The sequence below is a fragment of the Saccoglossus kowalevskii genome, chromosome 10 (genome assembly GCF_978046115.1).
Source record: "Saccoglossus kowalevskii chromosome 10, keSacKowa6.1, whole genome shotgun sequence".
NCBI classification, from domain to species: Eukaryota; Metazoa; Hemichordata; class Enteropneusta; family Harrimaniidae; genus Saccoglossus; species Saccoglossus kowalevskii.
The window spans coordinates 32,139,338-32,155,070 of NC_140650.1; the positions used below are offsets into that span (position 1 = coordinate 32,139,338).

The window sequence follows — 15,733 nt, forward strand, 5'->3', positions numbered from 1 at the left end:
GTCGCACTACAGAATCCGTATTTTGAAACAATGTATGATAAGTCAGGATACTATTTAACTTGTATAAAACAAAATGAATAAAGCGATTGACAAATATTGTATGTTTCAATTACAATGCTTCGCCGATAAATGAGTCAGAAATTACTCCGTCATGATAGTGATTATCACGTCAGCTTCTGTAAGATAACTGTCGCATGCATGAGAAAAACCTCGAACCAAGATATGTCATCGTCGACCCTAAGTTCATAAAATACGCGTGTCATTTCCGTTGTTCGTCATAATCTAAATGTCAAGAATAACATTGTTAGACAAAACGCCTGCCATCTGCCATTTTTCAGTATCTGTCATACGACGTCTATTATATGAGATCAAATGGGAATTGGATCTTGGAATAATTATTACTGTTGCAACGATGTCAGCGCGAGTTGTATCACTTTGTAGACAACCGTTTTATGGACCTTTTGTAAATTCAACATCAACTTACTCTTCCAAAATAAATTACATCTCTATTATTCTATATTTTCACTCTAACCGATTATTATGAAAAATAAACGTACTTCATTTGAAATGTTTGCATTAGTTTCAACACATTTTTGTACAAAAAAATATTGTTTCATAGTTATCTGCAAATATTCCAGATATGTATTGCATAAAAACTATGTACTTCCATGTAATTTATGCCAGTGTGTCGATGTCGGCAAGCCCTTGCCCCCCTTCGCGGAAAAGGAGAACATTCATCAAATGTGATGGCGAACAAGAGTTATGGGATCTAGCCAGTAGTTACCTTTCAAACTCGTGCAACTCGTGGTCAGAATTATTATTATACGGTTAGCTCCGTGTCTGAGTGCTACAATAATTTTAGTTATTGTAACACTACTATAAAGACTATTTATACAGTGATTCCCCGAAGTTAACTGGTTGCCGAGCTACCATACGTGCACGAAGGTGTCGAATCGACATTGACTCCTTTCCAGGCAGTTATTTTACTATACCAGCTTCAGTTCTGTACTGCACATACGTATTCTGTATTGAATAAATCCAACATTATCTTTGAAAGGTCACAAAATTCTCATAAAATATAGAAAATGTGCTTTGCATTCATACACTTATATATGGACAAAATGCCATTTATATTCTTATGTTAACCATACGTTCATTTGTAAACTATTTCTGGAGGACAACATACAAGCCTGTAGATTCAACTTACGATAAACTGATTCAAAAACGCTCACAGACGACTGATTGTAAAATCGACCCCAACCCATTTTCCATTGCGAGCGCGTTCAGTAACTTGGAAACTATAAAACACACCCATAACTCGATTGTCACCATGGGTGCTATTTAATTCTAATACGTGTTTGCAGTTACATAAACGACCATGCTACGAGTGCGTCACAACTTTCATGCCGAAGGTCAATTGAGGTCGACCGTCCGAACTTAAGCATTATTTTGTTTTAATACTTTATATGATTTTATATGTATGTATGTTAAAGAGGTTATTCTCCACCAAGAAAATATTTCGTTTTTTTATGTTCGATATCCGATATTTGTTGGCGGCGAATGAACTCTAAATAATTAATCCCTTAGACAATCTCAAATGTATTTTGTTAATGAGAACAACAACAAATCTTTTGATAATGATCTTTAAATTAATTGTGAAGGTATGGACAGTTTTGTCAGCTGGCATTGATGCTATAACATCTTACAATACTTACAATACGAAATGAAATCAAGGTATGTGACTTTGTATTTGTATAGGGGGAAATCATTACCAAAAAGCACAAATCTTTGGATTTTCTATAACCCCAGACATTTCACTGTCCCCAAACTGCTTCAAATAGCGTGTAGTGAATACTTTCTTTCAATGACTAGGTGAAAATGCCCAATTCTAATAAATATCTAATTCAAAATCAACGTGCAGAATTCTGCACACAAATGACTAGTTACTGACTTCCTCGGGGACACATCTGTGAAGATCACCTGATATTAAACACGTGATATAGATCTTAACCATAACATATTACAAACTGTAATTGCTGATTGACATTAGTGTGTCCTATTTATTATACAATGAAGGGCAAAACAAAGTGTTAACAATAAGTAAATAGTGTATAATTTTACCTTTCATGTCAATAAAATACTGTCGAAAGTTGAAAAGTTCACACATTACATGATAAGAAAAACGGAGAAAAGACAACGAATTAAACATGAACAAAGCCACGTTGTCATTGTCAATAATGCCAATAAAATTATTTTCACACTTGGGATTGTATGTTCCATAATAACACGTATATTACACAATTCATACTGTACACAGATCACAATTCCACATTGGCTGGTTTATGAACATAGAAAATTGTCAATCAATTGCCCACAGAAACGTATTATAACTTTTCCACTACAATAACAAACTTATAACTTGTATATTAATAATAATAATTCAACAATGCGTGGGCGACTCAAAACTGAAAGAATGTCATATTATCGTACAATTGTTTACTTTAGGAATGCAAGTATGTACAACATTAGAATGGCACAGTACACAAACGCTAAATTCTGGAAACATTCGGGGAATAGTAGACTATATATCCTATGGAGGGACTGCTGCAACAAGCATCCTTCTTTATTATAGTCACTCCAATTGCTTACATTATTTGTTTAAGTTAGATATTTGTTAAAGTTAAACAAAGTAGTCTTACTACTGTTGGTCAATGGTGTGACTAACCTTCGGCGGCGCCACAGCATGCGTGTGAGACAGCCCCTAGAGCAGTGTTTTAAATGTGTCTTCTTCGGCAATGTTCCTATTCAAACTAATAGTCAACATGATGCTGTTTGCTGACTTGGACGTTTTCCACCGTGGATAGGGCCTTCTTATTTGTGTTTGCAGCATGGTAATGAAAGCATACCAGTTGGGGGCATAGAGAGATAGAAAGAATGTATCTGATGTTGTAAACACCATGAATGGCAGTACCACCAGTACATTGGTGTAAACTGGTGGTGTTATCTTAAAGGAGCTGGGGCATAAATGACGAATAGATGTGGATCATCCATTTTCAAATGTAATACACATGCATAACCTAAATGCCACCTTCTGAAACATGTTGAGTTGAAGCCGCATTTTCCATCAAATGAACAGTCCATATTAAGACATTCGACCAATGAGAAAAAGGTCAGATATATTATGGTAAACTGTAATGCCCAGTCCAGGCAACGAAGAAGAAAAATGGTGTAAAATAATCAACTTCCGGGTCAGAGACGTTGACCGGAAATAAAGCTACAACCATGGAAGCTGAAAGTGAAGCAATGTTGTAATCTAAGGCTTCACCACTTCAACATAAGGTTTTTTCACACTAAAACTGGTGAGTGTCAGCGATCTTGACAACTGATAACGTAAACAAATAAAAACTTCTTATCATTTTTTTGCTGAATGGGTTGATGAAACGGTGAATACAGGCAGGTACATAGTCCCATAACAACTAAATTAATGGTACTCCAATAACTGTTAACACTGACGGATCCATAAATTCGGTAAGATTGGGGGGGGGGGTTCCTATTGACGTGGGTTGGGTTTGTCAATTGATTTAAACATTTTTTGCGCGCGCCTACCCTGAATCCGCGCGTGGTAAACTAAACTGGCTAATATCTTCAGGCCCGGGTCTTCTGCCGGAAAAGTTGGAAACTGAAAATAATACAAATATTACATACAATCTCCATAGGTGCTGTTATATTTTCCAATTTTGGGGGTCAACTGACTGGCAGTGGTAATACCTACCTTGTCTGACTTTGCCAAATATCTAAATTAAAGAAATAGTGGTAGTCATTTGCGAGACTATTTACAGTAAATATATACAGGGAACTATACAAGTACACATGGATGTCAATAACGCATATTAATAACATATCAATTAATTAAATTTACAAGTTATACAAGGTTTTTTGAGACTCGTCTTACAACATGAATACAATTACACAAACAAATCGCTACGAACGAGAGAGATTCACCGTGGACAGATGTTCCATGGGCATTATGCGATTACCCGCTACATAAGCATTCATGGTTGTGGTGTCGATCTCTTTAACAAAATGTACAGCATATAGTTTAGGTACGTATAAACATATCAAAGTTACCGAAGCGTTGAGGAGGGTGGCAAATGAAAGGATGGCTACTTTAAACGATGAATTGTTGATGGTTATGTAAGTTGGGATGAACGCTAGCCATATCACCAGTGTAGTGTACACACTAAGCGTAATGAAACGCGACTCGTTGTAGTTATCAGGTACTTTACGTGTCTTGAAAGCAAACCAACAGCAAAGAATGATGAGAAGAAGATTGTAGGTGACGGAAGTGATGACTTCTGAAGCTCCAATGTTGCAACTGAGGTCTACCCGTTTCTCTTTGTCGACCGGAGCTTCGAGGATGGCACTCGGCGGTGAAACGATCGCCCACACTCCGCTGATGATTAGCTAAAAATGCAAGAAAGTAGAGTGAAATTATTGACCATGTCTCTCATGTTTAGGAATATGGTATTTCCAATATGGGATCATACAAAGATATTTTTTCAAGACAAGATAGTTATTGTTGTGTTGCATTAAATCAGGTATATTATTAAGTTCAACTCTTGCGCTAATTAAGGAAAGAACACTGTCTAGATTGGATATATTCCGTACTTACCAAAGTCACATGACCATTAGTTTGATATAAGAGCGTGCACATCTTACTGAATATTGAATTAGTTTATGTATAGTGTGTGTAATAATATATCTAACTGTTTTACTAAAAAGCATCCGTATGTGAAATGTGAAACCTAATTACAGGAAAGAAATTCTTTTGATATATCGAAATGAACTCACAAAATAGGCCGGGTCATTGTATGAGTAGAGTAAGTTTCTACATATCCTCTGGATGCCTTAGAGCAATCACGAATGTACAGAGTAGACAGCATGAGAACTAACAAACTAATCCAGATAACGTTATATTATTATTAATATGGGATAGAACAAAAGCCGTCAGAGGATGTTGTATAATAACAATCTTGAAAACAGATATTTTGTTAATACACTCTACCAGTGTTAACTACACGAAATATGGGAATTAAACTCACGACGACGGCAAAGAGCCTTAGCACTTGTGAGCAAACAAATACCTCACTACATTGCAGTAACCACCTCCAAAAATACGGCCTAGAGTGATTAGATGGATACACGCAAGTTGTATCTCTGACGTAAAAACCACATGTGGAATATATTTCTACACACATAAAGCCATCATATTCGCGACGTATTATAATTGTTATAATTTATCAACACAATCATTCTTTCTCAGACTTGCATTTTTGAATTTTGGTTTCCTTTATTTACTCAATAAATAACAGAAAACTGCTTAGTGTTTAGAAACCAAACATATTGTACAATATTAGACCGAGTTACTCTTTAAATTAACTGTGCTGGTCATTTATTCGCTTTTTGTTTAACTTAGTACACACAGTTTTTCTAGCTTCTCTATCTAGACGATATTCCGGCATTACTGGATTGATTGGCGATGTATACATTGCATTTAAAGATTCGAAGTGAATAGAAGTTGGAAATTGGAAGTTGGAAGCTTCTATTCATGTATGGCATTATGTATTTTGATCTTTTTAAATTTATTATTGTTATTATAAACTTTTTATGGTAAGAAACAAATACATCAGCTTGTATCAAATAAAATAATAAGATCGTATCGCGTACAAAAAACAACAATTATCCACGTTTATATATATATAACTAGTTAAATCGCAAGCATTTTAATACGATTGCATAGGAAATGATCTAATTAATTATTGACAGTATATGGTTGATGAGAAGGAACGCGGGACTAACTATATTTAATAATTCACTTTTAATGAGTTAATTTCTTTATTGATTCTAAAATATGCATAATAATTCTCCAAATGAGATGATAGGTAAAAGTAACAAATCCCAATTATTGAAAAAATGAATAAAATATAAGGTGGTCTTGTCAATTAAAATTTGCCGATGGAAACATTGGCGATGACATTTTTAGTTGTAACCTTAATCTGATGATATCAGCGTCATAACTTTTTAATTGTCGACGCAAAGCATTCGCTTTCCAAAAAAAAGTTTAGAAGTAAATGGTAGTAGAGGTACTACTCGTGTATCTAACTTGATTGGGAAAACCGTTATCATAGAATGGGAAATCAAAGCCGGACAAAACAAAGAACTGTTAAAAAACATCAATTGCAATTAGACTATAGTTTTTTTAAACAACTACAAATTTATTGAATGACGTTATCTGGTTATTAACAACAGGAATGTAATAATAAAATCTTCAGCAATTGTCAAAACTACATACGACTCTTTCACTTGTTATTGAGACATGATAATATACATTGTTTTCAAATATTCAGGCTCTAAATAGTTAATTTTGTAAAATGTTTAATTTCAAATCTTACAACATAAATATCATTGCACACTAAAAAATAGATGTGTTGCCCCATGATTGAGTACATACACATCCATCTTCCGCGTTTATTACTTCACTCTGTGGCATATTTTTTTCTATTTTTCCCGCTATTCTTACTCTGTAAATCGACTATGCTATTTTCATTCATTGTACTCTTTCATAATTGCCGATGGATTCTGTCATATTCATTATATAGTCGACAGGAATTGATCAACTGAACCCTAGTAATGAAATAGAAAACCTGTAAACTTGTCACGTAAACAAACTACTTTCAAAATACATACAAATCTGAACGCCACACATTTGCAGTTGTAAACTCCCGCTTTCAATGATATGCTGACTGTTCTCGTTGCTGAATATTGACGTCATGCCAAATTATTATCAATGGCTGTTTGCAAGTGATAACACTCGCAACAACCGCTCTTTTACAATGACGAAACTGATCGTAATAGGGTCTAAATATTGATATTGTTTAAGAAATGGAGCATACATATTAGTATTCATATTGTTATGAAATGACTTTGCTTTGAGGAATGCGTTAGAGAAATAAAAACCCTTATATGGTCATAACTGTTTAAAACAAGCGTCTACCGATGAGCCTTTGCGTTTATTGCATGCGTTGTTTCGAACTCAATTCTCGCGCGTGTGTGTAGATGACGACCGCTCCACATTAACAGAAAAGTATAACGAGCACTGTCAATTAATCAGGAAGCCATGTTATTCATTACTTAATGAGTTTGCACAGAGGGCATGTGGTCAAGCAATACTAATTGATAATAAGTGAAAACAGACAACTACTGCCGACATACAACAACACAATATCTGTGTTTGAATTTCTCTATATAAGAATCAACCAAACCATACATCTTTAAATTTGTACAAAGTTTTAATAGCTAACCGAGTAATCCTTTTATCTATTACCTAAGATTCCCAAGGTAAATAATCCTGGTAAACCCATTGTCTCAGCATGTAATTGTCCGACTGAGCACATAGCTCGATATTTGGATTCAATGTTGAGACCAATTGTTGCGTCACAGCCTACGTATGTTCAGGATACTAATGATGCACTTAGGAAACTAGAGTTATTTCGTTTCACACCGGATAAACCCAGATTTTTGTTTTCTATGGATGTAAAATCACTTTATACATCTATCCCGCACACTGATGGACTGTTGGCTTTACAGCATTTTCTGAATAAAAGGGCAGTTAAGGATCCTCCTACGTTTGTGTTGGTGCGCTTAGCGGAATTAGTTTTGAACGGGAATTGTTTTTCTTTTAATGGTAAACATTATATACAGAAACGAGGTGTGGCTATGGGCAGTTGTTTTGGTCCGAGCTATGCATGTTTATTCATGTCATATCAAGAGGAGTTAATTTTTTCGTCCTTTCAAGGCACTAAACCTGAATTTTATGTCAGGTACATTGATGATGGCTTTGGTGCCATGTCTAGCAGTCGGGATGAGTTATTACAGTTCATTGACTTTGTTAACAACTTTAATCCCGCCATACAATACACACATGAGATATCAGAAATAACACTACCATTTCTCGATATTTCTACTAAGGTAGATGGTGATCGCATTTCTACATCTATCTACACAAAACCTACTGATTCACATTGTTATTTACAGTATGAATCATCACATCCTACTAGAATGAAGGACTCCATACCTTATTCACAGTTACTCCGGGTACGTCGTATTTGCAGCGATGATACTGATTTCCGTAACCAGGCGAGGAATTTATGTAATTATTTCAGAAAACGGGGTTATCCTCGTAATGTCACTGGGAAAGCATTGGCCAAGGTTGTGTCAATGTCAAGAACGGATTGTATTGGATCTACGGTTTCCCGTGACAATCAGGATCGTGTAATTTTGGCACTTACGTACCATCCTTTAAATGTCAGGATTAAAAACATTATGTACAAACATTTTCACATTTTACAGACCAGCGAGGAGACAAGTTCTACGTTTCCACTAATGCCTACTACTGCCTGGCGCCGTGACACTAATTTATTAAGGAGGTTATTGGTGCATACGGGTGAAAGGGGAGACCCTGAGAAATATGGTTCTGTCCCGTGTAATCGTCCTAGGTGTAATACTTGTCCTTTTATTACAGACTCTAATCGTATATTTGGTCCCAAGGGAGATGTTGAGGTCAAATATCCGTCCAGTTGTATCACTATGAATGTTGTATATTGCATTTCATGTATTAAATGCGGGAAACTTTACATTGGTTCTACAGTTCGTCGACTGGGTGATCGGTTTGCTGAGCATCTACGGAAAACTAGACAGAAAAATCGTTATTATCCGGTTTCACTTCATTTTAATTCTAGTGGACATAATATTACAGATATGTCTATTTCTGGTGTATGTGTTGTCAATGGCAACGAAAATCAGCTCAGGCGTGTCGAGGAGGAAACTATATTCCGCCTTGGAACTAAAGAACCCCATGGTATTAACAAACAGTTCAACTCATTTGTTGAGCCCACTACCTAAGACGCGTTATTTGTTCTATTGTGGAATTTTTTGTGATTCTAACTTATAGTTCATGCGCGTTCTTACGTTCCTATGTTCTACCTGTACGTTATAACACTTTCTTCTATGCTATCGATAAAGAGCCATTGCTCGAAACGTCTAGCTATTTTTAATAATTATTTAGGACTACGATTACCAAATATTATCTTCTATATATCATATTTATCAGTCCGAGCAGCGTTTATTTATTTATAAACTATATACACGTAGTCGTGTCGAGTTACCGTGGCGTCAGTTAAACACGTCACACAGGTTACGTCATTAAATAATGAATTGTTAATTGGTGTCAAAATATGCCATTTATAATAACTCGTTATTATGGCAACAGTAGCGCTAATCAGTATATAACATTATTATTGATGTTGGCTTAGCATTATATGATCCTTATCTAATTAAAACGTTATACCTAAACAAACATTTCAAATAGGATTATATTCATCAACGAATTAAATGAATCCGTTTATAGCTGATTACAAATTATAATAAATCCAGATATTTACAACATTTATACTTACAACATTGATGCTTTACTAAAAGACATGCCTTAATTATTGAAATTTTCGCGTTTAGCAGGCAGAATGACTGTAGCTATAACTATCTTATTAAATATGGGATGAGATTAATGCCAAAATTATTCATGTTATAGTTATTTTTATAGTTATTATATTACTATTGTTTCAATATTTTATTGTGTTAATATAGTGTTATCATTATTGTTTCAATATTTTATTGTGTTAATATAATGTTATCATTATTATGCAATTATTTTATTGTGTTAATATAATGTTATCATTATTGTTTCAATATTCTATTGTGTTAATATAATGTTATCATTATTATGCAATTATTTTATTGTGTTAATATAATGTTATCATTATTGTTTCAATATTTTATTGTGTTAATATAATGTTATCATTATTATGCAATTATTTTATTGTGTTAATATAATTTTACCATTATTGTGTAATTATTTTACCATTATTGTTTCATTATTTTATTGTGTTAATATAATGTTATCATTATTTTGTAATTATTGTATAGTGTTAATATAATGTTATCATTATTGTTTCATTATTTTATTGTGTTAATATAATGTTATCATTATTTTGTAATTATTTCATTGTGTTAATATAATGCTATCATTATTGTTTCAATATTTTATAGTGTTAATATAATGTTATCATTATTGTGCAATTATTTTATTGTGTTAATATAATTTTACCATTATTGTGTAATTATTTTATTGTGTTAATATAATGTTATCATTATTTTGTAATTATTTTATTGTGTTAATATAATGTTATCATTATTTTGTAATTATTTTATTGTGTTAATATAATGTTATCATTATTTTGTAATTATTTTATTGTGTTAATATGTTATCATTATTGTGTAATTATTTCATTGTGTTAATATAATTTTACCATTATTGTGTAATTATTTTACCATTATTGTTTCATTATTTTATTGTGTTAATATAATTTTACCATTATTGTGTAATTTTTTCACTGTTATTGTTTCAATATTTTTTAGTGTTAATATAATTTATCATTATTGGGTGATTATTTTTTATGTTAACATTATTTTACCATTATTATGTAGATATATTACACCAATATTGTTTCAATATTTTTTAGTATATATTATTACATGCCTTCATCCGCCCGCCAATCAAACACACACTTTAGAATAGTAACATCCGGGGATTTTTGCGGTCCAGTGAGCCACGTACGGACAGTCGCCAATAGCAACGAGACGCCGCAATTCTCCGGTATTCTGAGTTAGCCACTCGGTACAGCGACGGAAATCAAGTTCGGTGGTTTTAACGGTACTTTGCTTCTGGTGTGATTTTATAAAACCGTCCACTTCGTCTGGTAATTCATTTTCTATTGCTGGTCCAAGAATTTCATCAAGTTGGCTCTATCCTATCGACCGCAACCACTGCTGCTGCAGCCATTATCGTATTGTCAAGGGAGCCGTTTAACATGATGCGTAAACATATCCATCCGCAGCTCCAATCTTACCGATTAAAGCGATTGCATGCAAAACTTTGTTACTGCTTATGAAAATTGTAGCTTTTTACCAATAAGAATTACCTTTAAACATTAAGATATAAACCCTGTATTCTTTATGTTATTAAAGGCATGTAATAAAACTATTACAGCCCGAATATGGGCGTTAGTGCCTTCGCGTCGGGAAAATAACAGTAACAGAAATGAGGTAGATGTATGTATAATTTTTTTTTTATTTGACTTATTCTTGCAATTATTTCCAACAAGGTGCAATCGGGTCATGTTAGTACACAGAGAAGAATTTTTCAATTGACCGTTTAAAAAAACACGATGATTCATATGTACTTTCTTGTGAAGAATGTATCTAACATTCAGCTAAAAATGCTACATGACAATTGCTATCTAAAATACATCTATTGATTTTTGAACATAATTTTAAGTCTCGTCACAAACTCGGTGATTCCTGTTGTAAATGTGTTAGATATTTGTACAGCAACAAAATCAATCTAGTGACACTGCAATCCAGTTCTTTGTAAAATATGTGAAATGTCCTATATCTAATTTATTAATTTACCTTTTCTGATTTATCAATTTAGGCTTTTATTATTTACAGACAGCATGGAATGCTTTGAACATGCTCTATCGGATTAATGTCCAGAGTAATAAATAGTGTTTTAAAGAATGAACGAAACAAAGCATTTTCTTGAAGATAAGTGTGAATATGTTATCGAGTTACATTTATTGACAAGAAAACCCTGACCGTCTTTCTGTTACATTAAAACACTCGCAATTGCAACTATAATGCCAAAAGGCACATGAGTGAATGCGTACTCTTAGATTGAAAGATATTCATCTTTTGACATCGGCCTAGTGCCTGACAGTGCGAGTTGCCAATCAGCGATATCATTTTAGCAGGTGATATCCTGCATTAACAGTATAAAAATACACGATGTTACTCTCCATAATTCCTCGAATTCAGAATTCAGAGTGATCAGTGTCAACACACGGTGGAACTTAGACAATGTTTTGTTTATGGGGGAGGGGGTATGTTGACCTTGCCTAGTACTTTGACTTAAAGGGCGGTAGTCGTCGCGCCACGCATGCGCGAGAGATATATGGGTCTCATATGAACAAAGATGGCGACATTGACGATCAACGAGTACAAAATGAGACGTTACCAAGCTTTAATTAGGTATTTTTTAGATGATTGGAAAGTATCGAAGGAGTCACCGGCGGTAATTAGTGCAAGTCGCGCCCAGGTCAAACCTCATACTTGTGATTTCCATTAGAGCTCATTGTATTGTAGGAAGAACAATGTTTATTAATACAAATGTCACACATGCGCAGCGCGACGACCACCGCCCTTTAAAATAAAGCGTGTAAAGTGTAAAAGTACACCACGAAATATCGGGAAGTCGTTTTGGGCTACGCCCTCACAACGCCCTATTTTGTAATTGTTCGTACACTTAATTTAACCCCCAGCTCCCAGCTTGTATTTACACTTTCATCTTAAACTCAATTCATTTTAGACGTACATTCAAATTACAACAATGAACAATGTGTTGGTCACCTGGTACATTTGAGTTTTTACATATCAAATAAACGCTTTATATCAACGAATTAATGCTTGATATAACATAAAGTATTATGACAGCCAAGAAGAGTAGCTTCTAAGCATCCGTTATACGAGCATAGCATGGGATATAATTGGACAATGTGATAATACTTGATTCATGGATTGATCTATGGTACTAAGTTCTGTATAATTAAATAAATACGTACTAATAAAACTATCAGTTGATGTGACGGAATTACTCACAGGAAACATAATGATATATATTATTTTGAAGATTAAATATAATGGGAAAACACTTCAGAGTGAACACATCAAAGACAATATGCGGTCACTATCGCTTTGGTACATGACAAGAAACAATTAACACATCATGCGGTCACTATCGCTTTGGTACATGACAAGAAACAATTAACACATCTAAAGCATCATTTGTCAGACAACTATCATATATAGAATCTGAATGATACAAATGTTTCTAAAATTATCATATTATAGTTCAAGTACTCACCTGAATTACAGCTATAATGGTTGTTATAACAACCTGGGAAGTTGGACCAATCATACCCGGTCTCTTGGTAGACTTCTTACCGGCCGTGAAAATTCTGTATATTCGGATAACTTTCGTTAACATCGGAGCGTAAGTCAGCGTAAAACACATCATGAGTCCGAGTCGCATGGCCACACACGATGGCAATGTTGGTTTCGCAATGAACACGAACACCATGACGTAGGAGAATGTTACACCAACCAACATAATGAAACTAAGCTCCCGACTTGAGGCTTTTATCAGTGGTTTGTTTCGGTGTCGAACGTAACCAAGTAAGGTGATGAAGGAGGCGGCTAGGCCTACGGTAGCTACAACGAGCAAAGTTACAGCAGTCGCGTTTTCCCATTTAATATAAGTCGGAGGAATCGCATCGCATTTGGTGAAATTATCGTTCGGCCAACGAAGGCTGTCGCATGGATGGCACACTGTGTTGTTTAGTATTGTGATTTCGTTGTTCCTACACTGAAAGCAATCCCAACAGCAGGCATCACCATGTGGTATGAAAATATGCCCTGGTGCACATGGTTCACTACAGACAGACCTTGGCCATTTCTCGCCTTCCATTGGAACAGACCAATGAACCTGCTCTTGCAGCATGGTCAGTTTGTTTTCAGCCAATGCATCCCAAATTGCTACCGGCACCTTTTCATACTTTCCATTGTTGAATTGTAAATTTTTAACTACATACTTTCCCATCAGGTCATTGTTTTGATCAAATTGTACTAACCCCCTCGTTCCGTTAAAACTTGTATTTTGAAGAAACGGTAGGAGATCCAGTCCATCAGACAGGTAGAACTGTTCACACGCACCACCATATAATCCACAAACTTGTTGTCTCATGTTTTCCAAAGCATAACCGTATGTATAAACGGCGTCGATTACAGCAGAAATTCCCATCTTGGAACTGAAACCCTCAACGTACTGTTCATCACACTGTTCTTGTTCAGTAGCGCTACAGTTCAAATATTCTTGCCAGTACTCATACAACCACGGATTTTTCGAAGTCTTTGGCGAAATTGTCTTAAAATAATTTTCGTAATTGGATGAATTAGTGTTGTACAACTCCACAAAGAAGCCACCAAGCGCTATGTGCTCATTGTCATGCGCGGCAAGATTGTACCCCCACCCGTCGCTAGCAATCCAGATAAACTTCCGTGTTGCATTTGAGCGTTTAACAGCATCCAAGACGCGGTTAGCCATGTATGTGACGGAAAACATGATAACCACTTTGGCTTTAGAAACCTTTATCAAGGTCCCCACTATCTGATCCAATTGTTGATCAGTAGAAAAACGTGACACTTCTTGTGATGAAGCGATGCATATATCATAGATAGATGCTTGTCGTTTGATTTCCTTAGCTCCGTTTCGTCCATATGACTCGTCCGTGTTAATCAAGGACATATACGTCCAACCAAAATGTCGAATCAAATCTATCATCGTACTCACTTGTAAGCGATCGGGAGGCACGGCTCGGAAATAGTATGGAAAGGCATTTTTGTCCGAAAGTTCATCACTCGTGGCCATATATGTGATCTGTGGCATATGGTGCAAACCGAACACTCGACTCACTGCAGCGCTGACTGAACTACGTCGTGGTCCCAAGATACCCTTCAGTTTCTGTTGACCAATCTCACCGTTGCAACCACTGATGTTGCGGAGCAGTTCCAACGTAGCCGCTAAGGTGACATCCTCAGAAACGCAACTGTCATAAATTTGGTAGCCGATATTAATTTGCGGCAATATATCATCTCGTGCATTCAGCTCTTCAATAGTATACACCATAGCCTCAACACGATGTATGGCAGCAATAGAATCTAACTTTACACACTCTCTGTTCGAGTCAAAAATATGTAAATTCAGCAACCCACCGATGATGATATCACCATCTTTCTCATAGCGTATGTCAGTTAACACAGGGACGTGATGTCCAAGAACTGGGACCACAATGAAGACGCCACAAAGCAATATCGAGAGATGCACGAGGCTTACGTGCATTGACTCTCTGATAAAGCTTGCCATCATTGACTTTTCCTACGAATGACTGATAGCGGTTGTACTAGCTAACCCAACCGATTTTATATGCAAATCAATGACGTATTATTGAAAAATACACTATCTAAGAAAACGTCAGCTAAATGTCGCGCAATTTAACAAAGACCTCGGGGCGTACACGTGTTGCATTGTCGACAACCTAAAATATCGCACATAATTACTTTCTCATTATTCCAAAAATCCCTTCGAGCGGGTCAAGGTGATAATCCAGTTCATGGTACGTTATCTTCGCCAGTTACAACCCTCTGAAATTGATCAGAAAGAAAAGTTTGAATAGTCAATAAATATCACTGTCACCAGCATTAAACCTCCATACTGACTATATAATAGTCCTAGAATCAAGGCGAACACAAGGTCTCTAATCAGCGTACAAGCAACAGCTCTGATACACAAAAACATTGACGATATTGAACTGCGTGAACAGCTGAGTAAGTTAGATTAGAAAATCACAATTTAAAAATTGAATCTCGTCGGATTACTAAACCCAACACACCGGTTTAAAAGCTAACGCGCGCGTGTCTTAAGTAATAGAAGGATATAAATTCG

The 15,733-nt window shown here is 35.3% G+C and overlaps 1 protein-coding gene across 1 annotated transcript; it reads right to left on the minus strand.

The window, feature by feature from the left end:
• Positions 1-3,877: 3,877 nt before the first annotated feature.
• On the minus strand, positions 3,878-15,154 carry LOC102810127 (metabotropic glutamate receptor 3-like). The gene is made up of 2 exons (XM_006825671.3): positions 13,097-15,154; positions 3,878-4,464 (listed from the first exon to the last, which is right to left on the minus strand). The coding sequence occupies exons 1-2, from the start codon at positions 15,152-15,154 to the stop codon at positions 3,982-3,984; spliced, it is 2,541 nt and encodes an 846-aa protein (XP_006825734.1). The 3' UTR covers positions 3,878-3,981.
• Between the last annotated feature and the right edge of the window lie 579 nt (positions 15,155-15,733).